General features: G+C 38.7%; 1 protein-coding gene across 1 annotated transcript in view; it reads left to right on the top strand.

Annotated features, from left to right (window-relative positions):
- The window catches only part of RIPK4 (receptor interacting serine/threonine kinase 4), a 33,428-nt gene extending 13,838 nt beyond the window's left edge, over nt 1–19,590 (top strand). The window contains exons 2-8 of the mRNA XM_083361435.1: nt 6,941–7,232; nt 12,501–12,649; nt 13,164–13,213; nt 13,948–14,106; nt 15,528–15,628; nt 15,742–15,997; nt 17,335–19,590. Of these exons, the coding sequence (XP_083217561.1) occupies nt 6,941–7,232; nt 12,501–12,649; nt 13,164–13,213; nt 13,948–14,106; nt 15,528–15,628; nt 15,742–15,997; nt 17,335–18,512 (2,185 nt within the window). The 3' untranslated portion in view covers nt 18,513–19,590. The remainder of the gene's footprint in view (nt 1–6,940; nt 7,233–12,500; nt 12,650–13,163; nt 13,214–13,947; nt 14,107–15,527; nt 15,629–15,741; nt 15,998–17,334) is intronic.
- Nucleotides 19,591–26,360: the final 6,770 nt, after the last annotated feature.

Here is a 26,360-nt window from a genome sequence, read left to right as displayed (position 1 = left end):
TAGAAATCAGTCTCTGTCAAATCTGATAACAAGCTGAAAGGAATCTTGTGCCGGTGATTATTACAATGTGCTAAAGTTTAAATTAGAGATCAGCCCTTTATTTTGTAGCTGAAAGGCAAGAAAAGGATAGCATGGGGCTCCTTCATGCGTTGCCCATTGTCTGGGTGAGATCTGAATTGTTTGATAGTAACATTAGATTATTAGCAATCTGAGAGGCGTTAATGTACAATTGCTCCATCATAAATGCTTAGACTAGTCAACACGAGTCCTTAATTACTTCCTGGAATCTGTGCTGGGATAATACTATACAGTATGGTATTACAGTATCTTCTGGGCTTGACTAAATTAATAACTGACACTGATAAAGGATTTTGCATTATCTGTCACAGATCATTTATTTTAATAGCCTCATAATGGAAAATCAGTTTAAAATAAAAGTTTCTGAATCAGAAAACAGTCTCTTTTCCTCCCCCACAAGAAGCCATCATATCCACATTTATAATTTTGACTTTATTCCTTTTTTAAGAGAGCAGAAAATGTTTATACATACATACGTACATACATACATACATACATACATACACACACACACACACACACACACACACACACACACACACACACACATATATATATATATATATATATATATATATATATATATATATATATATATATGCTTTTTATAGTGATTTTTTTTACTGTTTATGGTGTTTCACTAATTGAACAAATGTTAACCTGGATTAAGTAGTGTCTTAAAATAATTGTACAGAGGAATTTGTGTTTATTATTAGAGTATACAAGAGAATTAAAGCACAGAGTCCATTCCTGCCAAACAGACAAATATTAAAGAATGGTAATATTTTTTCCACTTTAAATAGGCTTTTGTGTTATAAAAATGAAGTGTTCATGGATAAATTGGCCTCTTTCAATGGAAATTGTTTAAATAAATATCTAAGTTCAGGGTTAATTAAATATATAATTCAGAGTGTCATTTAATATTTTTAATAGCTTGTTCAGAGATTATACACACACACACACACACACATGGTTTTATTGCCTTTAGTGTTCAGGGTTAATTAAATATATAATTCAGAGTGTCATTTAATATTTTTAATAGCTTGTTCAGAGATTAAACACACACACATACACACACACACACACACACACACACACACACACGGTTTTATTGCCTTTAGTGTTGTTAAGCACTCAGAGTCACCTCACAGCGAGGTGGGCAGCAAACAAATTCAATAAATAAAATAAAAATTAATTATGCTGGCAGAGTACTTCTGCCAACTAAGCTGGCTGTCATCGTTTGCATGAGCTGTACAGTTGCTCGACTGGTGATGAAGTGTGAGTTAAGTACATAGAACATAGAATAATAGGGTTGGAAAGGAGACCTTTGAGATCTTCTAGTCCAACTTTGCTCAAGCACGAGCTTTAAACCATTTTGGACAAATAGCTGTCCAATCTCTTCTGGAAAACCTCCAGGGATGGAGCACCCACAACTTCTGGAGGCAAGCTGCTCCATTGAATTTTTCTCACTGTCAGGGCATTTCTCCTTAATACTAGGTTACATCTCTCTTTAATAATCTTCCACTCATTACTCTTTGTCCTGCCCTTAGCTGCCAAAGGTACATGATACCAACTTTGACCACAGTTTCTACCTGATGTTTTACCGTAGAAGGAGCCAAGAATATGAGAGGATGCTAAAGTACTGACCAATTCCTTCAGGGGCAGCAAGAGCCCACTTTGAGCAATTAACAGGAATGATGCCATTACATCATGGCATTGTCCTGTTGCTTATGAATGGAAATAGCTCCAGACTTTACTTTAGTCTGGGCTTGTTTCACTTCACTTCATCCAGTCTTCACAGCCTCCAGATATCACTTCAAGACTTCTATAGCATCTGCAGACCAGACCAGGATGGCAATATGTAACTGAGTACAGGTAGTCCTTGACTTGCAATGGTTCATTGTGACCGTTCACTTACAATAGCATTGAAAAAAGTGACTTACGACCATTTTTCACACTTAAGACTGATGCAGCGTCCACATGGTCACGTGATCAAAATTCAGACACTTGCCAACTGGTTCATATTTATGACGATTGCAGGTTCCTGAGTTATGTGTTCAACTTTTGCAACCTTCTGACAAGCAACGTCAATGGGGAAGCCAGATTCACTTAACAACCGGGTTAGTAACGTAACAATTGCAGTGATTCACTTAACAGTTGTGGCAAGAAAGGTTGCAAAAAGGGGCAAAACTCCCTTAACAAATGTTTCACTTAGCAACATAAATTTTGGGCTCAATTGTGGTCATAACCCGAGGACTACCTGTATCAGCATTCTGATTATACCTTATCTTGAACGGACAGATGATCTTCCTCAGTGGTTTACATGGGAAAAAGCATTGAGTCCTGAGAATCCTATGTTGGAAGAAAGCTGTCAAGTGCATACAGGTCAGGGGAAGGATTCTTCGACAGACAGCACAGGATTGTAATCAGAAATTTCAAATTTTCCATTAAAAGAAAAGTAACAGTGCAGTTTTTTAAAGGTTGAATATAATTGTACAGTATAACTTAAATGTCTTTATCAGGATTAGTGTTACACATTGACCAAGCCCCACAGCTCCATGGGGAGGGGGGGTGGGGTTTCCTGCCACTCTTTGAAGAGTCCCCTTCTTGTTTCTGCTCTCCCAGGGGAACAAGCAATGGCACCCATTGAAAGGTACATGTCCAGAAGGAAGACTGAGCACAAAACAGATTGGGGAGCTTTGAGGTTAAGATTGAAGTAATCTTATCCACAGCTTCCTTAACACTTTGAACTTTGTGCCTTATGAAAACTTATTTTACAACATGCTCTTTAGCTTGGCTTGTTTCATTTATGTGTTAGTTTAGGGCAGTGGCTGATCTGTCCACCTTAGTTAAGCTTCATCTCAATATCAAAGAAATCTTCAACATCCTGAATCCTAAAGTAGCTGGAGCCTGATATGTGTGTGATATATATGTGCTCAGGGAAAAGGACTGTCCCTCTGTTTATTTAGAGACACGCCCTTCTTTCACATCATGTCAAAGCACTGTAATATTTCTCTTTGAAGGTATCTCTCTCAAAGGATACTTGCCTTGTGGCAAAAAAGCAGTCACTGTAAAAACGGAAAAAATAACCCACCATCTGTTCTTACACTTCAGTTAAAGAACTGGGGTGTGAATTTTTTTTTTTTAAATGGGGGTCTAAGTCTTAAGAAAGCTTGATTATCAAGTCATCAAGGAGGATATAACTAATCAACACTAAAAACCAGCAGCACTCTACTAGATATTTGTTAGTTAATTACTGTGTACCATAATTTGAATGACTAATGCTGATTTCATTTATTTCCCATGAAATAAATGATTTTTTGGTGTGTTTTTGTCTACAAATTCTGTATATAGCAAGAATGATGTAGTATTGCCTCTTGAATGGCCCTATTTTACATGGCATACTGTAATTCCACAAGAATTATTAGAACTGGTTATTATGACCCCTGCATACAGTAGTCTGCATATTTATTTTTAAGGTCCTATCCCTTGTTTTCTTATTTATTATTTGGCTTGCTCAGGTGCTTATAACTAAAGGCTTTCAGCTAGATCAGGGGTAGAGGCAACCTTGGCTCTTTTATGACTCGTGGACTTCAACTCCCAGAATTCCTGAGCCAGCATGGCTCAGCTTGGAAACCTCTCCCTTTCCCCTCAGCATGGCTGGCTCAGGAATTCTGGGAGTTGAAGTCCATGAGTCATAAAAGAGCCAAGGTTGCCTACACCCCCCCCCCACCCCTCTCCAGTTAGATGAAGTGAGGATGCTTTTCTGCTGTTGTATACCCGGGTAGTACAAACCTTGAAAGGAATGCTTCACTTCAACAAAGATTGAAGCAAAGCAGTCTCTCACCAAAAGCTTCCAGACAGTATGAAGTAGTTTATCAAAGGAAATTGCCTTGAATCTTTGTATTGATAAAGAGAATAATACTGCCTGGATGAAGTGAAATTAATTTGCTTTTACCATTTCTCATAAGTTCATCTATTTGAGTTGGTTTCCCTTTATTAGGGAAGACTATTTTTTAGTTAAGGGACGCGGTGGCTCAGTGGGTTAGGACGCTGAGCTTGTCGATCAGAAGGTCGGCAGTTTGGCGGGTCGAATCCTGAGTGCCGCGTAACAGAGTGAGCGCCTGTTACTCGTCCCAGCTTCTGCCAACCTAGCAGTTCGAAAGCACGTAAAAAATGCAAGTAGAAAAATAGGGACCACTCCGATGGGAAGGTAACAGCGTTCCGTGCGCCTTTGGCGTCTAGTCATGCCAGCCACATGACCACGGAGACGTCCTCGGACAAGCGCTGGCTCTTCGGCTTTGAAACGGAGATGAGCACCGGCCCCTAGAGTCGGAAACGACTAGCACGCATGTGCGGGGGAACCTTTACCTTTACCTTTACCTATTTTTTAGTATTAGTGCCAGAAAATGCAAGTTACATATTCTCTACTTGATTTTGTTTTGTTTACTAGGAACTATACTGTAAGTGCTGCAGGCTAAATTGGGAAATAAAAAAAAAATCTGCTGGAAAAAGCAATGGGAAACCACTTCTGTATTCTTTTCAAAGAATACTACATGGATGTGTCTATGAAGCCATCAGGAGTTGAATTTGCTCAAAAGAAATGTTATCTTTTTGTATCAGTCGTTCATACAAGCCTATTTTATTTATTTATTTATTTATTTGTTTTTATAAACCGCCCTTCTCCCGAGGGACTCAGGGCGGTGTACAGAATAAGATAGGCATACAGAATGAACCGTAGTGAAAAACAAACAATAGTAAAATACAAATTGGGACCCCAATAAGAGCTATCAGGCCAGGCCGGACTGCTGGAACAGGTAAGTTTTTAATTCGCGCCGGAAGGTGCGGAGGTCGGGGGCCATCCGGATTTCGGTTGGCAAGCTGTTCCAGAGGGCTGGCGCACCCACTGAGAATGCCCTCCCCCTGGGGGCCACCAGCCGACATTCCTTGAGCGGTGGCACCCTGAGGAGGCCCTCTCTGTGGGAGCGCACAGGACGGTGGGGCGTTGACATTGGCAGAAGGTGCTCCCGCAGGTAGTCCGGACCCATGCCATGTAGGGCTTTGTATGTCATTGTCAGCACCTTGAACTTCACACGGAAGGCAACTGGAAGCCAGTGCAGCGCACGGAGGAGAGGTGTGATATGGGAGTATCGGGAGGCTCCCAAGAGTGTCCGCGCCGCTGCACTTTGCACCAGTTGAAGCTTCCGAGTGGATCTCAAGGGCAGCCCCAAGTAGAGAGCGTTACAGTAGTCTAGGCGAGAGGTCACAAGAGCATGGGTGACTGTACGTAAGGCATCCAGGTCCAGATAAGGCCGTAATTGGCGAACTAGTCGAACCCGGGAGAAGGCCCCCTTGGTCACAGCTCCTATGTGATCTTCCAGGGAGAGCTGCGAGTCAAGGAGGACACCCAGGTTGCGGGCCCTATCAACAGGGGGTAGTAACTCGTCCCCGATGTTAAGGGATGGGATGTTCTGAGTATCCTGGCTAGCCGGTACGTACAGCCATTCAGTCTTGTCCGGGTTCAGTTGAAGCCTGTTCCTCCCCATCCATTCCCGGACCGCTTTCAGGCAGCGGGACATCACGTCGAGGGCATCACTGATGTTGTTTGGAGTTGAGATGAAAAGCTGGGTGTCATCAGCATACTGATGGTACCCTACTCCAAAGCTGCGAATGATCTCGCCCAGCGGTTTCATGTAGATGTTGAACAGGAGAGGCGAGAGGACCGACCCCTGAGGTACTCCGCAAGCGAGTGTTTTGTGTTCTTACTTTTAGAAAAGTCAATACAGTAACTTACAGTAAGTAGCTGATTGCTAATTGTGTTACCCAGTGCTCCAGAGTTACATGTTAGGAAACCATGATTGGATTGTTTTCACTGTAAAGTCCTTAATTCCTGTTTCTTATTTTGAAAATTGCTGATTATTAATTCTTGGAAGATAAAATACAGATAATGAGATTAGAAAGGATTGTGAACAACACGAATTCTATTTCACCCTCCACAATTAATTATAATACAGATTGATTTATATTCACTGTTTTTTCTTTGGCCTCATGAGGTTCTGAAATAATTTACAAATTATGACATATAGAAACCATTACAAGCATTTTGCTTCTAATTGGTTGAATCTGAGATTTTCCTAGCCAATCTCTACAATAAATTACTAACCTTATTGAATATTGTTCTTTTAGCATGCTAAATTATTCCATAGATTTGCAGTAAGAATAAAATGGGATATCTATTTCTACCTTTGTGTGCTCCTTGAAATAAAAGTCAGATAAAAACATAAAAGTCCTTGAAATCCAGACTGTGAAAAATTAAGAGACAGTTCTTAAGAGCCATATCTGAATAGAGATAGCAGATCTGGACACTGCAGAAATGTAGACAACCACTATTTAATGGTGGCCTTGATTTTGAACCTCAGATTTGGTACACCTAATTTTAAGTGATCACTTATTTTACAGCCAAAGTGTAGTCTCCAAATTTTGATTTAATTATCTATAATTAATCATTGATATTGAACTTCTTTGGGAGAGGCTTTCTTGTTTTGCTTAAATTTCTTCTGCTCTTTTTCAAGTTGGTAGAAGTTCTTCCAAATCTAAATACAGATACAGGCCAAATGTTTCAGCAGAGTGTATTATTGATGACTGGACTTATGGACTTAGTTTGCAGCTAGATTTGGTTTACCAACCAAACTTGATATTCTGCTCTTTAAATAATATAATGAATGAATACACCTGTGTTTTTGCAAATGAAATTCCATTAAATTTAATGTTTCATTTAATGTTTTATTCAGAATATCAAAGCTACTAAAACTCAAGTACCCCACTGGTAAGCTAAATCATGTATTTCACATTTTCTGTCTAGGGAACGTATGGAACTATTGGAGGAAGCAAAGAAAATGGAAATGGCAAAATTTCGTTACATTCTTCCAGTTTATGGCATTTGTAAAGAACCTGTAGGGTTGGTCATGGAATACATGGAAACAGGATCTTTGGAGAAGCTCTTGGCCTCTGAACCACTTCCCTGGGAACTACGTTTTCGAATCATTCATGAAACAGCTGTGGGCATGAACTTCCTTCATTGCATGTCCCCACCGTTACTTCATCTGGATCTTAAGCCAGCCAACATCCTGCTTGATGCTCACTATCATGTTAAGGTAGGTCACAGTCTTTCAGAATGGGACACACACACACACACCGCCCCATTTTTACCAATTGGTTCAGGATGAGAGAAAAGATTCACTTAACATAAATTTGCAACTGTCATGCAAGACTTGTTTGTAAGCTTAGTAGCAAACTTAGTGATGAATAGGCTAAGAACACCTACAGTTATCTTACACATTAATTGAAAGAAATCAGAATGAAAAAAGAGAATGTCATTTATCTCGCTCATGAAAGCATTTATCCCAAAGAAAACTTATATTCACTTACCACTGCTTTTTTAAAAATATTTATTGTATTTATTGATCAAATTTATACAGTGTAAATCTCACTGTATAAGTGACTCTGAGCAGCTGACAAGTAAAAGATAATAAAAATCCTTACAAAATGTACAAATTTTAAAAAACTGAGAGAGCATTGTCAAATCACCAACCATTCCCAGGGCTGTGTACCACTATTACATTCCCCATGCTAGTTTGACACTCAGGCAGCTCTTAGTGTTCTTCTGGAAGGGCAAAAAAGTGGGGGCCATCCTTACTTTCAAGGGCCAGATGTTTCATAGGACATTGAGATGGTTCCTCAAGTCATCTGGCCCCATGCCATGAAGGGCTTTAAATCTCATAACCAACACCTTAAATTGGACTTGGAAGCAAACCAGCGCTCAAAGTAGTTCACACAGCAGAGGTATTACATGTGGCAGTCCTAGTGGTGCCCATAACTGTGCATGTCACCAATTCCGCACAAGCGGCAGCTTCTGGAAACTTTTCAAGAGTAGCCCCATGTAGAACATCTTGCAGTATTCCATGTAGAAGATGACCAGGGCATGAGTGACTAAGAGAAAGGTTTCCCGGTCCAGGATAGGATACAACTGACCCACAACATGGAGTTTTCAGTCCAGGAGGATCCCCAGAATGTGGACTAGGTCCAGGCAGGGCACTGCAACCCCATCCAGGACCAAAAAAGCTAAAGCCCTACATAGAAAAGAGTCCCGCACTCACAGCAACTCAAGGCTTCCGTTGATGCCTATTTTTCCCCATCCACACCCCCATAGCCTCCAGACCTTAGCATTTATTTTTTTGAATATTCATAAATTGTATTATTATATTATATTCTGGTGCTGGAGAAGACTCCCGCGAGTCCCTTGGACTGCAAGGCGATCAAACCGGTCAGTCCTAGAGGAGATCAACCCTGACTGCTCTTTAGAAGGCCAGATCCTGAAGCTAAAACTCAAATACTTTGGCCACCTAATGAGAAGGAAGGACTCACTGGAGAAGAGCCTAATGCTGGGAAAGATTGAGGGCAATAGAAGAAGGGGACGACAGAGAATGAGGTGGCTGGATGGGGTCACTGAAGCAGTAGGCGTGAGCTTAAATGGACTCCAGAAGATGGTAGAAGACAGGAAGGCCTGGAGGAACATTGTCCATAGGGTCGCGATGGGTCGGACACGACTTCGCAACAACAACAACATATTATATTCATAAATTATATTCATCATGTGTACATTTTGTCTGGCCCTGCTTGGGCTTTTGAAAACTCAAAATGGAATACAAATGCAAGTAAATAAAATCAGAAGTATGCATTTACAAGAATGTAATAAAGTTGAAAGAGAAAAGGAAGCAGATGGATCCAAGTCTATGCCCTAACTCGCATTTGCATAGTTACATCTGACAACTAAATAAACAAAGGTCATAGCAACAGGGCTTAATTTTTAATCAAAGTTTATTAATTTGCCAAACAATACTTCCTGCATTATAATCCTATATAAAGGGTCACTAAGATGTAGCTGGTATTTCCCAACAACAGTCTAGTTGATGATGTCTAGAATTGTTAACAACTTCCTCTTTAAGTAAGTTTGGAAGTCTGCTGCATCCATCACAACCAATATCTTTCTTCAGCCAGTTTATCTCTTACCATTGTTATGAACGGCTTGAATTCTAGGCGCGAGTTGAATTGCTAAAGTACATTACATAAATTACTTTGAAATGATTTTTGAAGGCAGGCTCTGGAATTTGGGTTCTAAACAGATATTCAGATTTCTTTTTCTTGCACCAATCCAATACGTGGATAGGCACAGTCTCCATAATTGTTCACAGTCATATTTGCTGCATGTATGTCATAAGAGGTGTAGTGCTGCTGTTACCGGACTACTTCCTATGATTGGATATGTATCCCCAACACACTGAGAGAAAGGGCTGACGGGAAGGAGCAGTTAGTACATGGTTGAAGTCCATTTTCCATCATCTCTATCTGAGTGACTGAGAGATGATGAGAGAAGCTGGGATTTGTAGTTCAGTAACATTTGGAGGGGATATATTGTCCATCGTGAGCTGACTCAGGTTTTTTTATGATAACTTAGCTAAATAAATTAAGAAAGAATCTTAAAAGTTATTTTCAGAAGGCTTAGTGGTGACACAGATGCTCTTGTTCTGATATAGTTTTATGTGATTTTTTTTTACAATGGTTTTCTTCCATTGTATATGAATAATGTACCTAGTAGATTATCTAAGTTGCATCATCATATTTCTTCCATTAATGTTTTGGTCTCAAACAGGCTATCATTTTGAAAGAATTGTGTTATTGAGTAAAATTTGGAAATCTCATATTTCGTGTTGAATGCGAAATACTGACTCATGGCTTTTGACCCTATCCAATTGTAGCCTAATTAAAAATTGCCTGTGTATGTGTGAGAGAGAGATTCCCCTTGCTTTTAACAGGGAATATATGAGCAAACAATACATAATGCTGTTAAAAAAAAATCTTTAAGGCACTGATTGTTTTTCTTTTTTTTTCCTCATAGTTTTTTTAATAATCTAAACTCTTTACAAAAACAGTGAAGTTAGAATATATCTTTCCTTTCTTCCTTTCTGCTCCCACCACTTTTGCTACTTCCTTGTTGTTAGTTTATAATTAAATGTGTTTTAGTTCCCCAATCCATTTACTCTGTAAACAACACTTAATCATTAGCTAATATTGGCACTTCACCATCTGGCTAACCTTTAAAAATCCATATGTAGGTGGTTTGCAATAGTGTGTACATAATGTTGTCTATCTGAACTTTGGGATGATAAATTACAAGTCAAAATAAATAGTCCTTAATCAGCAATTGTCAAAACATTCTGTTTTTTTTAATTCTCTCACTGTTTATCTCCTTCAGATTGCAGTCCATACATGTACAGGTAGTACTTGACCTACAACCACAATTAAGCCCAAAATTATGTTGTTAAGTGAAACAATTGTGAAGTGAATTTTGCTCCATTTTATGACCTTTCTGGCCACAGTTGTTAGGTGAATCACTGCAATTGTTAAGTTAGTAAAACGGTTGTTAAGTGAATCTGCTTTCCCCATTGACTTTGCTTGTCTGAAGGACACAAAAGATGATCATATGACCCTGGTATACCCGCATCCATCATAAATATGAGTCAGTGGATGAGCATCACAAATGTAGATCATGTGACCATGGGGATGCTGTAAAGGTTATAAGTGTGAAAAATGATTGTGTCACTTTTATCAGCGCCATTATAACTTTGAATGGTCACAAAATGAACTGTTGTTAAGTCGAAGACCATCTGTACTATATATGAAATCAGTTGAATTTAATTTGACAGAGTTTCTGAATGGACATGTTTTCCCGGCATGGCTTCTATTGCACATTATTTTATCCTAAATATTTAATTTTATAGTTGATTCTTATAAGAAGAGGTTTATTTCTTTATATACTCAGGAAATGGAAAGCTCCTGTATAGTGTCGTACAAGATACCATTAGTTGATTTGCTGGCATTATATTCTTAGAGTGCTTTAGTAAACAAATTCTTAGAATATAGAGAATGCAAAGGGCAATACTTCTGCACAATGGCTACAGAAGCATGGACAATTAACAGCAGTTATTTTGAGACTGCTGAATTGTTTCTTTTTCACCCTTTAAAAGTCCTCTGTATTGGGAATAAATCAAGTACAAATTTGGAGAAGTATTGCTCATATTTTACCAAATAATTCCCTGACACACTGGATTGGCTATAGAGGGATGAGAACTTCTTTTTTCCTTACAATAAAACTTTTTGTTTATTCTCTGGACCCAAATATTTGTTGCCATTTAGGCAAAACTTATCCTCTTGAGTTGATCTTTTCTTCATCAAACCGTTCACTCAGCCTGTTAAAATCTGCCATGTATTTTTGAAATGCTTGTTGCTTGGAGGGAAAAGCAGCATTAATTTTTGAAGAAAGTGCAATTGGGAATCAAACTAGAGTAAAGCGTTCAAGACCAAATAATCTCAGCATTTGATTTTTCTCTTCAAAAATACTGTAGGGTTTTAAAAAATAATTTTGGCTGGACTTGTACTGGACAAGATGTACTTGTTGTGATAAGGTGGGGGGAGAGATCTTTTTTAGCATCACAAGGACAAATTGTATAATGGCCTGAGTCTCTTTGGATTAAAATCTAGTTTGTCAGCTACTTGAAAAGCTACACCGAATAACAGATATGTACAATATACACACGGAACAAACGAAGTGTGCAAAAATGAAATGCAGAAGGCAATGATAGATGCCTTTCAAAACCATTGTACTTTGAAATCACAAACATGCATGCTTGCGTTGATGAGCCCATTAATTCATGTAACATTAAATAATAAAATACACACACAATCTTTGTCCCTGCTTGAGAAATTATAGCTCACTTGAAATTTCTATTTGGGGTTCCTTTACTTAAGAATAGCAGCAGTACAGAAGTTTTAGTGTTCTTCACTTGAGGGAGGGATATTTTCATTTTTAATGGGAGATTAGTATCTCTGCCTTTTTGTCTTATGTGGAAGGCAAAAATGCATTAATGATAAACAACTGGGCATACTGTGTTTTTAGTCTTGAATACGTGTGCATCTCTACAAGTTCAGCTTTCTACATATGTTGTGTTAGTGTTAGGGTTGTATACTTGCATATTGTGATACATTCATAGGAGGTTGCCTTGTAATAAGATGAGAATTACAACATTTCCTATGATTATCAGAAGAATTAAAGAAGTGAACACACTAGGAAGTAACCAAAATTTTATTCCTTTGAAAGCATTGGTGTGATAATTATTTGAATAGGCTATTTCTGCTATTAGTCGTCTACTTTAGTTGGTTGCTTGTTTGGTTTTTGCCAGTTATGGACTGTATGGGGACAGGTTGGGTTCACATTTTTGCTTTCCAGTTTTACACAGTAGTCTAGGAATACAAAATAAGAAGATGGGATATTTGGGGAAAAAATGAAACCTTTCATTTTTTATCAGATTTCAGACTTTGGATTGGCCAAGTGCAATGGGCTTTCTCATTCTCATGATCTCAGCATGGATGGACTTTGTGGCACTATTGCATATCTGCCACCAGAACGAATTAAAGAGAAGAATAGATACTTTGATACAAAGCATGATGTATATAGGTAAGTGTCTATTCTGTTTTCTTCTTTCCTTTCCTTGTTGTATCTCTTTCTCATTGGTAGTTGCTAGCCACAGCCTAGCTGCCTTAAATATAACAGTGCTGGATAGACTGGGGGATAACTGAACCTATGGCAAGCCCTGTGCTATGAAGCCTTCACCAGCTTCGGAAGACAGGTCCTACCAAAAACTGATAAAAAATTGTGAGTGGAATCACAGAATAAAACCCATAATTACTGCAGCAGTGGATTTCCAGTGTCTCCATTATATTAGACTCTGCACTTGCAGACTGGGATTGTGTGTTTCCACAAGTGGACTGCACATCAGCTGTCTTCTTTAACCTGAAAGACTTACCATATAGACTATTGCAAGAGAATTTTTATGTTCTTGAAATCTTGACAAGTATTGCCATTTCGGATCTGATAATCGGATGTAATTAGCATTGCATGACGTAGCTATAAACACAACATACTATATGCATTAATGGTTTTATAAATCTATTAATTATGTCTTTTGCAGCTTTTCCATTGTTATCTGGGGAGTTCTGACACAGAAGAAGCCTTTTTCAGGTAAGCAAGTAACATCTCTTCTTGTGAATCATACTGTAAATGACTATGTCAGACAGAATTCCTCCTTGGACAACATGTTTTTATTGTGATATGATTACTCTTCAAAATATCCAGCCAGAATAACTGATTGCATTTGTCTGTCCCAACTACTAAAATATTGTCCATATGATATGAGGATGGCTTTCCTGCTATCATTTCTTTCTTAAAAGCTATCTGGGGAGCCATCAGATGTGAGAAATTCCAGAAAAGAATATTGCATTTACCATTCATGTTAGTCATGGAAGTATATGAGATGAAGTCTCTAGTCTAAAGAAAGAGTAGTTGGATTATATGGAGTGGCTTGTAATGTGGGATAGCATGTAAAAAAGCCAAATAAATGACTTCTGTCACCAGTATTAGCTCTAGACGTTACTACTTTGAGGATTATGATTTACAGCTATTGAAAGGAAACGCATTGGATGTCTTTTCCATGCTTAGTCTCCAACGCTGATTCCTTTAATATAGCGATGTATACCGTTCATCTTTTTGTTTCATCTTGTTCAAATAGAGTAAGAAAACTCTCCAGAAGAGTCCATTTATAGATAGGGTCACATGTATAACATGTTACTAGACACTGAAGGATTAGATGTTAAGAAAAAGAATTTCATTGGTGGAAAAATGTCTGCCTGGCACTAGACAGGGAATCTAAGAAGGAGGCATCTACCTGATCTGTATTTTCTGCTTTCCATCTGTAGAAGAAAATAACATTCTGCACATTATGGTAAAAGTGGTTAATGGTCATCGCCCAGAGCTGCCACCTGTTTCCAAATCCAGACCTCACGCATATAATAACTTGATCAAGCTGATGCAAAAGTGCTGGCAAGATGACCCTAGCAAGAGGCCAACGTTTAAAGGTGAACTTTGCTTCTAATCAAATTCCTTGGTAAAATAATGAGTCATTTCAGGGTAAAAGCCTGCATTAATCCCCAGTGGAGCCCCACCAAAATCTTGTTAAAAATGATGAATGCAAAATAAACACAATGCATTATTGTGCTGGCAATAGTCAGGGAACATCCTATTACAGGAAAAGGATTACAGGGGAACTTGTCTAAACATGAATAGTTGATTTAGGCATCAGATGTGTACCAATCTAGTTAACTCCCCAAATTACTGCCTAGGGTGGAACTTTCTAATCTGAATTAGCTTTGCTACAATATATTCAACACAAAGCAAAAATATGGGAAGCCTCATTTATGAGCCTTGGTGGAGCAGTGGGCTAATGCCTCCTTAAGTAACACCAGCTGCCTGCAATTAGTGCAGGTTCGCTTCCCACCAGGCTCAAGGTTGACTCAGCCTCCGTCCTTCCGAGGTAGGTAAAATGAAGACCCAGATTGTTGGGGGCAATAAGCTGACTTTGTAATAATGCCGCTTGGGGGTGTGTGTGAAAGCCCTAATAAGCAGGCATATACATAGAATGAAGGCTATTGCTAAGCACATTGGTTTGTGCTTAAATTGTAAGCCGCCCTGAGTCTTCGGAGAAGGGCGGGATATAAATGGGATTAAAATAAAAAAAAATGATTCTGGCTTCAGTGGTGCAAATTCGTTCTGGATGTTTAAAAAGCATTCAGATTCCATAGCAAGGGCAACCAAACCGGAGGTGAGATTCTCATCCTCCAGTTCATGTACACAATTGGCATTGGAGTCTACCTTTTTTCCAACTAAAAAGAGAAGTAGGGAGCTGCTGAATTGCCTCCTCCATAACATGCAGCATCTGCGGCCCAAGGCAACAGTCTCATTCTGTGGTTAGTCTTGGACGACAGAAAGCTACCATTGCAGTTATCTTGCAAATATCTTTTTAGGGAGAGGGGAACGGGAATAAGAGCCAGAGAAGCATTGGCAGCTCTTTCTAAAAATGTTTAAAGTTGAAATCAACTTTGACCCTTCTGCAGTGACCAATCTTCCCTGTTCCCCAGTTTGTGGAACAGATTAAAATATGATAAAATATATCTTTTTAAAATGGGGAACTGGCATCTAGTATTTTGCTTCAGTTGAATCAGTCAGGATCACATTGTATTCTATTGATAGTGCAGAAGTTATTCATGGTGGTGTGTTAAGAGGAATTTTTTTTTAAAAAAAATGGTGGAAAGGTGTGTATTGAGCTGGTGAAAATGGCTGTTCTTTTGCGTTTAGTTTAGTTTATTGGCGGAGTTAACCAAGCTACTAGGCAAGGCAAAACAACTAACCGTTATCTGAATTATCTGTAAAATATCCCTTTAGTGAAAAGGGAGGTCTATAACAAGTGTGAAGAAAATAAATTGTATCTTTTTTTTTTTAGAAATTACTTCTGAAACAGAAGAGCTCTGTGAAAAACCAGAGTATGAGAATAAGGAAATGTCAGTTGAGGAGGATGCAAAGGCTTCACAGACCTATTCTAAGGTATTTATTACAGCGATATATATGGAAAATTGAGGGAATTTTAATATGTTCTCATATCTTTCACTCAGCTCATATTTTAATTTAATTTCTTTTCCTCACCCCCTATTTTCCAGGAGATGTCCAGTATTTCCCAGCTAAAACAAGAGCCTGATCCTGCGTCAGTTAAAGATTACAGCCTCTCTGAATTATTATCCCAGCTAGACTCAGGAATTTCACACACGGAACAGCCCGAGGAACTCAGTCGCAGTGCCTCTGAATCTAGGCTTGCCACCAGTGACAAGAGACTGTCAGGAGTGTCCTCCGTAGACTCGGCCTTTTCTTCACGAGGTTCCCTGTCACTGTCGTTTGAGAGAGAGAATTCTGGAAGTGGTAAGTTTTGTTGGGCAAGGTGTAGCAGTGGTGGAGCAGTGGGCTAATGCCTCCTTAAGTAACACCAGCTGCCTGCAATCAGTGCAGGTTCGCATCCCACCAGGCTCAAGGTTGACTCAGCCTTCCATCCTTCCGAGGTAGGTAAAATGAGGACCCAGATTGTTGGGGGCAATTAAGCTGACTTTGTAATAATGCCGCTTGGGGGTGTGTGTGAAAGCCCTAATAATCAGGCATATACATAGAATGAAGGCTACTGCTAAGCTTGTAAGCCGCCCTGAGTCTTCGGAGAAGGGCGGGATATAAATGGAATTAAAATAAAAATAAATAAATAAATAAAATGTATATATTTGGGGAAGGGCAAAATAATTCAGAAAGAGATGGTAACTGATGTGATCAAAGCAGTGCAAAGTACCCTCTGGTCTTTTCTTTTTGACAGTTAGCTGTATGAATGGCATGTCATGTTGTGTATGAATTCCTAAATGCATTTCCAGGCATGTTATGGACTATGATTGTGACAATTAATTAGCTAAATAGGCTGTCTGGATGTCATTCCATTTGCAATTGCCAAGGGGTTATAGGGAAACTCTTTCTATGCAAGGAGAAGCTATACTGATTTAAGTCAAACATCTCTGAATTAGCTTTCCAGCTGGGTGACTTTGGGTTAGTCATTTTCTCTAAGCCTAGGAAGAAAGCAAGGGCAAACCTCTTCTGAAAAACTTTGCCAAGAAAACTGTTGTGACTTGTCCAAGTAGTTGCTGAGAATTGGATACAGCTGAATGAAAAATATTGAATATTAGAATATTACTTATAAAGTACTTAAATATTTAAGAATGTGTCAAAAAGCTAAACTATAGTTCTGTGGGTGAGCATGCGTCTTCTTCCCTGTGCAAACTAATTTGAGTATATATATATAGATTATCGATATAGATATAGATATATAGTTTTAATCCCATTTATATCCCGCCCTTCTCCGAAGACTCAGGGCGGCTTACAATTTAAGCACAAACCAATGTGCTTAGCAATAGCCTTCATTCTATGTATATGCCTGCTTATTAGGGCTTTCGCCCCCCCCCCCAAGCGGCATTATATGTAAGTCAACAAGCCAAAAGATGAATGAATGAATAAATAATAAATACTAATAGTCAGATACCAAAGTATGAATAGTGAGATAAAAGCATGGAAATTTTTCCCAGAGGTCAAAAAAGTGTGTGGAGGAGTTCAGAATTTCCCAAGTATTAGCAGGGAAGCTGTCCTATTTTATCTAATGGGACTCTTGGCCCTTTTGTGTTTCTGTGAAAACCAGACTGAAATAGAACAATTTGTTTTTGCTTCTCCAGACATTGGTACCACAGATATCCAGAAAAGAAAACTGGCTGAGGCAATCACATCTGGAGACACTGGTAAACTGATGAAAATTCTTCAGCCTCAAGACGTAGACCTCATTTTGGATGGGAACGGTGGCCTTCTCCATTTGGCTATTGAATCAGGCCAAGAAGAATGTGTTAAGTGGCTACTACTGAACAATGCCAATCCCAATCTGACCAATGGGAAAAACTCTACACCCCTCCATATTGCGGTAGAGAAGAAGAACAAAAGCATTGTTGAGCTGCTTCTTACAAGGAAAATTAATGTGAATGCCAAAGATGAGGACCAGTGGACAGCTCTTCATTTTGCTGGCCAAAATGGGGATGAACTGATCACAAGAATGTTGCTTGAAAAGAATGCTTTGCTGAATGAAGTGGATTTTAAAGGAAGAGCACCAATCCATGTTGCTTGCCAGCATGGTCAAGAGAATGTAGTGCGCATCTTTCTGAGAAAAGGGGTTTATGTTGATGTTAGAGGAAACGATAATTGGGTGCCTTTACATTATGCTGCATGGAAAGGCCACTTACCCATTGTGAAGCTTCTGGCCAAGCAGCCTGGAGTCAATGTGAATGCACAGACTGTAGATGGAAGAACCCCTCTTCATTTGGCAGCCCAGAGAGGACATTACAGAGTTGCTCGAATACTAGTAGAACTCCAATCAGATGTCAATATAAGAAATGTGTTTTTTCAGACTGCCCTTCATGTAGCTGCTGAAACTGGCCACACTAGCACTTCCAGGCTGCTTCTTAACCGTGGAGCAGATCTAGAAGCAACAACAGCAGAAGGCTGTACTGCCCTTCACCTAGCAGCCCGTAATGGCCATTTATCCACAACCAAGCTGTTGATCGAAGAAGGTGCCAATATCCTGGCAAGGGGTCCTTTAAACAGGACAGCACTGCATCTTGCTGCTGAAAATGGACATGATGAGGTGGTAGACGTCCTTGTCAACCTAGAAAATATAAATGATTCAGATGAGGAAGGCTTGGTGGCTCTGCATCTTGCTGCAAAAGGTGGACACACACAAACAGCTGAAGTTCTGTTAAAACACGGTGCCTGCATCAATATGCAGAGCTTTGCATTTCAGACCCCACTACAGTTGGCTAAACAAAATGGGAGCAATACTATTATCACGCTGCTCAGCCAGAGATAGGTGTTTGCTTTCTAATACATATGGGACAGGCTAATGATGACTATAGCATGAGTATCTGCTTAAACTTCACATATAAGTCTGACTTCCATCTTAGCAGAAGCTACTTCTTAATGTGGCAATTCAGTTTAATAAACTAAGCAGACAAGGGAGTAAGAGTCATAAAGTTCTGGGTTCGATCTCACACTTCCGTGTAAAGGAGCACTGAGTAAGCCTTTAGTGAAGACATGATGTTCTTTCCCCATACTTCAACATCATGGGTGTTGGCTCACTGGATAGATGATATGAAGAGATTAAAAAAAGAGACAGGGTTATCCCTTGTTTTTTTCAGTGTAAAGTCAGTTTCTAATATTTCAATGATTCTTTACATTCAATGGGTGAGGTATCTTTAAATCTCACTCTGGAATGTTTTTTTAAAATTGATTTTTCCTTGACTATTTACAATCAATACAAGTGTCTGCATTCCTGAAAAAGTACTGCAGGGATAATTGTCCTAAAGCCACATAGAAATTAAAATCTCAGTTTTATTATTGAAAAAAAGTAGGAAGTACCTATTTCAAAACTACACATTTCTAGTTCTCTGATGGTCAGTTTTTCCATGGTCATTACTATCAGCTAATGCTTACAATAACTGAGCATCCCTGTGTTAATTAGAAAATCATTTCTAATATGCAGTACCAGCTTCTGTATATATACAGTGTATATGCATAATATTTCAACCTTCAACATGTGATTAAATGGAAGAAAGCACAAGTACAATAACATTTGTACAAGTGTGCATAAGCACATGAAAATTTTATTTCATTAAATTTAAGAATAGATTGTATCTATATGTTTCTTTTTAAGTGTTGTAAATTACAGAACCACAGGTATAGCAATGTCTCCAAAACAGATTTATTGTGCATAATAGACTAATATAAAAATATACTGTGTATATAATTCAGGACATTGCATGCTCTTTTTTCTACAGAAGAAAATGGAGGTTTTTTTAGGTCGGAGTATGTTTTAATACACCTTTTGTAATGTTCATTGTTTTCAGAAGTTCACATGTGATCTGTTTTACCAATAAAATAAGTTGTAAAATGGCTTTTGAGAAAATAGTTGTGCTTTATATTTAAAGAACAATTGCATTTTATAAATTTATAGTTTTTGGCTTACATCGTAGACACATCCCTGCCAGAAATAATTCCTGTCAGGGAATATTCCCATCTTACAGAATTAGACATGACTGCCCATTGCATTCTATAATCACCATTTTCCAAAATTGGTGCCTCTAGATACGTTTGATTACAGTTCTCATTATGCCCTACCAGTATAGACAATGGTTCAATTGGGATGATTTATTTTATTTAAAACATTTGTATAGCCACCCATCTTAAACCAAACTGGGCATTTATACCAAGACTAGAACAATATGTACATAATAAAAGCTTGACATTGGCCATAGTCAATATATATGGAAGAGATCAGATTAGGAAGGTTGTTCTAAATCAAGTAGAAACAATATAGCTACAGTACATGGATTCTCACGTTTGGTTTAAAAAGAATTCAGTTATCTGACTGAATAGTGATTTTGAAATGTGAGAATGCTGTTTCTAACAAAACATATTTTGCATCAGTAAGATAAGTCAGCAGGCTGGTGATAGTTTGGATTTTTGCCTAGCTACTCAAGAATAGTAGCTGTAGAAAGCAGCAGACTGTGTGGAGACTTCATAAAAAACTATGAAGTACAACATCCTCTTAAATAAAATGATAATTGAAAAAAAAAGATTACACTGTGTCTTTACTGTTGCTTAGTATAGTATTGGGGAGAGAGTGTTAACATTTAAATTGGGTTTAAAGAATGGTGCCACACTGTCAATTATGAAGGATTAAATTTCTTGCAAATAAAATTTTCCAGGTTATCTTTAATAATATCAGGCACGTTATTCATATTTTAGTACAACCACTGCTTAATCTTGGCAAGCATCTTGTAATTTCCCAACATTACACTAAATGTTGTGGTAGGAAAAATACACCAATGTAGAAAGTTCCTATGTGAGGACCTATTCCCTAATTCTCAACACATACGTAATTTCCAAGACAAATGAAATTTCTGGACACTCTGTCTTAATTCATCTGGTCGATGGTGTCACCAATTGCTTAAATAAGTTATGCAAGACTTGCTGCTTCAACTGATGCCAAGTCTGAGTTGTTATGATACATTGCTGATGTCAGTAAAGTCATGATTATGGGAGAGGACGATATCAGGTGGAACAAACTGGACCCCCAAATTGATCAATATAATCTTTTAGTTACAAGATCAATGGAACAGAATGTAAACAATAGATTAAGGATAGTACTAAACAGAGAGATAATGCACATAAGTTGAGATATATGTTCATAAAGCAGCAAAATATATATCCCATAATTTTGTTGGTTGCTCATAAGTAGCTCATAGAATCAGTTGCAATTCCTAAATATAAAGTAATGTTTAGGAAAGACAGTGAGAAAACATTTGCCCTTCAAAATATAAATCAGGTAACATAAAAAGTGTGAAACATCCTTAGTGGGATGATAGAAAAGTTCTTTTATACAGTTCGATGAAAGTGCTTGTCATTTAGTGGTTTCTACAAATGTCGACAAAGGAACTTGTGTTAACTTGAATGAGCGGTTGCAAAAGGAATAGGTCATGTTAAAGAAAGCCTCTTTCCCATTCATTCTTCCCTGGGTGAGAGCCTTGAAGTACACATAAAAAAACTCTAATAATTGTTTCCCTTTCTCACTTGTCAACACTGGCTGCTATCTTGCTTTTTGAATGGGTGGCCTTTGCAATATTATAGTCTTCGCTAACATCTCCAACAGGGTATCTTGGTTTTTAAAACAACCTTGCATGAGTCTGGTTTTTCTAGTAAACCTGTCTTGCAGAGTCCAGATTGTGCAACAGAAGGGTTATGAATGAAAAAATGTGAGATTTGCCTACAGGGTTGTTAATAATAAAGCAACATTCTTTTTCGTTTCCACAGAAAATCCCGAGCATGTTCAAACGGTAAGCTTATTCAGGCAATTTGAGACCTGTAGGAACAAAGATAATAGCTCTCCATTAGCATAGCTTTTTAATAAAACTGTCAGTGGAAGAGTGTTGCAAAGGCTGACAGTATATCAAGGAACTGTTTGTAAATTAAAGAGGAATACTTTAAAGCCAGAGATGCAGTGTCATTGCAGGGAGTGTCTCTATTTCTAGACCACTGTTTCTCAACCTCAGCAACTTTTAACATGTGGTGATTGCATCTTCCAGAATTCCCCAGCTAGCATGGTCCTGTTAGTTAAGATCCACACGTCTTAAAATTGCTGAGGTTGAGAAACATTGCTGTAGAGACATGGGCACCTGTTTTATTTCATATTTGTCAATATAGCTATCCCTTCAGGCTTTAAATATTGAGTTTTCATTGGCCCGCCTAAGTTCATTTTACAATTAAGAGAGAGGAAAAGTAAGACTGAACTCACAGACCATCATTTTTCCTTACCAGCAAACCTCTTGGGAAGAAAAACAACAGGGCAGAAATGTGAAAGGCTACACAAGAACTGTTTTTCCTTTAAAGAAGACCTGCCTATACGTATAGGTGAGATTCAAGGTGTTAGTAATGACCTACAAAGCCCTACATGGCATGGGTCCGGAATACCTTGGGAAGCACCTGCGGCCGGCGTCAACTTCCCTCCGCCCAGTACGCTCCCACAGAGAGGGCCTCCTCAGGGTGCCACCGGTCAAAGAATGCCGACTGGTGGCCCCCAGGGGGAGGGCGTTCTCTGTGGGCGTGCCGGATTTATGGAACCATCTTCCAGTCGAGCTCCGGATGGCGCCTGATCTCCGCTCCTTCCGGCGCAATCTTAAAACCTACCTCTTTGAACAAGCTGGCCTGGCCTGATGGGATGGGGTCGGGTTTTATAAATTGATCTTAACTTTTTAATTTGTATTAATTTATTATGGGCATTGCTGTTTAATTACTTTTTAATTTTTGTATCTTGTTTTTTATTATGTATTGCCCTATTCACCGCCCTGAGTCCTTCGGGAGAAGGGCGGTATACAAATTAAATTAATAATAAATAAATAAATAAATAAATAAATAAATAAATAAATATATTGATGAATTATTTATTCATAGAGTAAAACTGTCTCCAGTTAACCCATCTATTTCATGGATACCCTAAACCACCTCCTCAGCCCACATTTTGCCTTTCCCTTTTCCTTCCCTGTCACATTTCTCTTTCCAGTAAAGAATCTGACTAATATTTCCTTCTGAGATTTTTTTTTAAAGGCATAAGCTTTCTGTGATCTGGCAGCTCACTTTACTAGATAGACAGACTGGCTTGACTAATATAGGATTGAAACTGAGGTGGAGGATGGGGATTCATCAGACTGCTGAACGTGCTTGCATCAAAGACGTCAGGCTCACTGTCCACCAATAGTGCAGTTAAAGTCCCATTTTCCCCCAATATTGTCATTTTGAGATCTGCAATAAATCATTAGGGAAGTTGAGATGTTCTTTTTTTTAATTAAAGAGTTTTACAAAAACAAAGTATCCCCAAATCCCCCCACCCCAAACCCACCCACTTCCCCCCCCACTTCCCAGAGCTAAAAATAGGATTATAGTTACAATAATCATATTCTAAATAAAAATTATGCATAATATAGGTAAAGGTAAAGGTTCCCCCGCACAATCATGCTAGTCGTTTCCGACTCTAGGGGCCGGTGCTCATCTCCGTTTCAAAGCCGAAGAGCCAGCGCTTGTCCGAGGACATCTCCGTGGTCATGTGGCCGGCATGACTAGACGCCAAAGGCGCACGGAGCGCTGTTACCTTCCCACTAGAGTGGTCCCTATTTTTCTACTTGCATTTTACGTGCTTTCGAACTGCTAGGTGGGCAGAAGCTGGGACGAGTAACAGGCGCTCACTCTGTTACGCGGCACTCGGGATTCGACCCGCCAAACTGCCGACCTTCTGATCGACAAGCTCAGCATCCTAACCCACTGAGCCACCGCGTCCCTTTATGCACAATATACAATTAACCAAATTCATAATGTGCTTTAACTCCCCTTTAACATAACTACAAACAAAGTACCGATAACAATATCCCACTAAAATCTACTCATAAGCTAAATGGAACTTTTTAGTCCCATATTTGTTCTGAGTATAATTTATCCATCTCCTCCAAACTGAAATATATCTTTCCTGTGAATGATCTTTCAAATAAGCTTATTTGGAAGTTGAGATGTTCTGATATTACTTTGTCCTTCTTTTGAGTCACTATCGTATTTGCATCCATTCTTAATGAATTTGAGGAAGTGAACAGTAGTTCACAAAAGCTTGTGTGTTTTAATACAATGTGTTAGAAATGAAGCTAGAAGAAATCTTTATTTATTTATTTATTTTGCTGTTATTGACCCAGCTTTTCTTCAGTAAGATAAAAAAAACTATAAATCTGGATGTTCCATCATTTTTCTCTTCAATAAATTTGTGGCTCCATAATTGCAACAATGCTCAATCCTCTCTTACTCCTTTACTGAACACCTCAGTTTGGGGTTCAAGGGTGTAGAGAAATCCAGAATTTCAAAAAATAAAATTGAATATTAGTTCTTTGCATCACCTCTTTCAAATTTCGAGTCATCCACATCTCCAGTTCTTTTACCCTGCATCTAGGAAAAGGCTTTAAAAAACAAGGCATCTAAAATGATGGAAGACCTATTATACAAATGCAAAGAATTCTTTTCTTAATGCACAGTAGAAAATGACTTGGCTTCCTTTCCATAAGACTATCTGAAGATGCCAACTTTTGATTATTGTCCATAACAAATATACTTTAGTTCCCTTGTCCTACTGAATTCCATGATGCCCACACTTATGTTTTCATACAAAATGACGGCTATATATAAACTTTAAACAATCAAATCTTATGATGAAAGCCCATCAGTACAAAGAACTGGAATAATACCACATTATTAATCTTCATGCAGCTAGTCTGTTATTAATAAAAAGTTTAGAACTGGCATAATTCAAGCTTCAGTTTTTTGGACACTTAGTTTTTCTACTGTTTCAATTCGCTGTTCTAACAGTCTGTTTTTGTTCTCAGTCTCTGAAAATCAAGCAAAACTGTAAAGAACATTATCAAATAATTTCTATCTTCTGAATCAAGATAATAGCTTTTGTAGTGTATGCAGCTAAAAGCATACACAGGCTGTCAGCACAGCAGGAGGCGCGGGGCTGGACAGCTTCAGACTATAACCGCATTTGGTGGGAAAGCCTGGTTGAAATGAGTTTGACAGCCCCGGGCTATAGCCAGTCCTGGTGGGAAGTCAGGGTTTAAATCTATTGGCCACCTGCACTGGCGGGAAGCCCAGGTTTGAATCCATTGGCTGGTATTCACCTGGGCAGGTATAAAGGTACTCCAGGTAACCCCTTTTCCCCAGCTCCGTTCCTGACTGCAATAAAGAATTCTACATACCCAAGCCGAGTGTCCGTCATTGTGGAGACCACGCGACTTAACAGCTTTCTAGGTGACATCTGAACTAACCATCTTGGAACTATTGCCTTTTTAGCTAGAGAGCAACATTATGAGGCGAATGGGTGTCCTTGTATTTTGAGGATTTGAAAGTGAAGTAGACACATTCAACTAACTGCAGTTAATTCATTTAAAAATACAAAAATATATGCCACTACCAATTGTCAATAATTACTTCTTGGATAGTTCAGGAAAGTTGCAGGCAGTCCACAATTGTTTGGCTTTGTTTTAATTCATCTGCTTTAGCTGACTTAATAAATTCTCTTACTAAGGTTATATTATTAATGGCTTTTTTGTTTTAAAATAAAAAAAACTGATATTAAGTAAGAAGGCTTAGCCAGATTAATTCCATGACTTTCTTTAAAAAAATGTGGATTTCTAGCTTTTACATTTATATACGCAGAAAGAGTAAGAAGCACCCACAGTGTTTAGCAGGCTGAAGATGTAGTGGAGAGAAGGCCTGTTGCACAAAAAGAAGATGGAAAAAAAAGCTAACCACATGAAGGAAATCTTACCTGAACACAGCCCAATACATTTGTCATATTAATTTGAAGGGTGAGGGGAGGGGTTTACAATGCTAAAAAAAGGTAGCATGAGTGAGAAAAGCTTGACTGTAGTCACTGTTTGCTTGTCTGATGTTCTTGTTTTATACCAAGAAATTGGGAAGCTTCACTAGTTGTTGCGGGTGCCACTAGCACTGACCACCACATATATGTATAAATTTTGTGTACCTTATAGCTTCTCAATATTTAAAAATGCTGCCAGAAAAGAAATCCAAGTTTTTTGCTGGAAAGGCCATTTACATATCCAAGAATGGCTCAAAGCACTTTGGAATGTATTCTGTTTTTCCTTTCCTCTGCAAAAAACATGCAAAGCACTACCACGACAACATATTACTGGGAGCAGCAAAAGACAGACTTCAATATCCCTCTTCAAAGTCAAGGTCAAGCAACATAAAGGAAAAAATTCTTGGAAAGCAATTCAGGATTAGGGTTAGACTACTTAAAGAAGGTAAAGGTTCCCCTGCACATGCATGCTAGTCGTTTCCAACTCTAGGGGCCGTTGCTCATCTCCGTTTCAAAGCCAAAGAGCCAGCGCTTGTCTGAGGATGTCTCCGTGGTCATGTGGCTGGCATGACTAGACGCCAAAGGCGCACGGAACGCTGTTACCTTCCCACCGTAGTGGTCCCTATTTTTCTACTTGCATTTTTACATGCTTTCGAACTGCTAGGTTGGCAGAAGCTGGGACAAGTAACAGGCGCTCACTCTGCTACGTGGCACTCGGGATTCGACCCGCCAAACTACTTAGTTACTTAG

This window comes from Vipera ursinii, assembly GCF_947247035.1.
Source record: "Vipera ursinii genome assembly, chromosome: 4".
Taxonomy (NCBI): domain Eukaryota; kingdom Metazoa; phylum Chordata; class Lepidosauria; order Squamata; family Viperidae; genus Vipera; species Vipera ursinii.
Note: the sequence above shows the minus strand (reverse complement) of the source record. Positions and strands in the feature narration are given on the sequence as shown.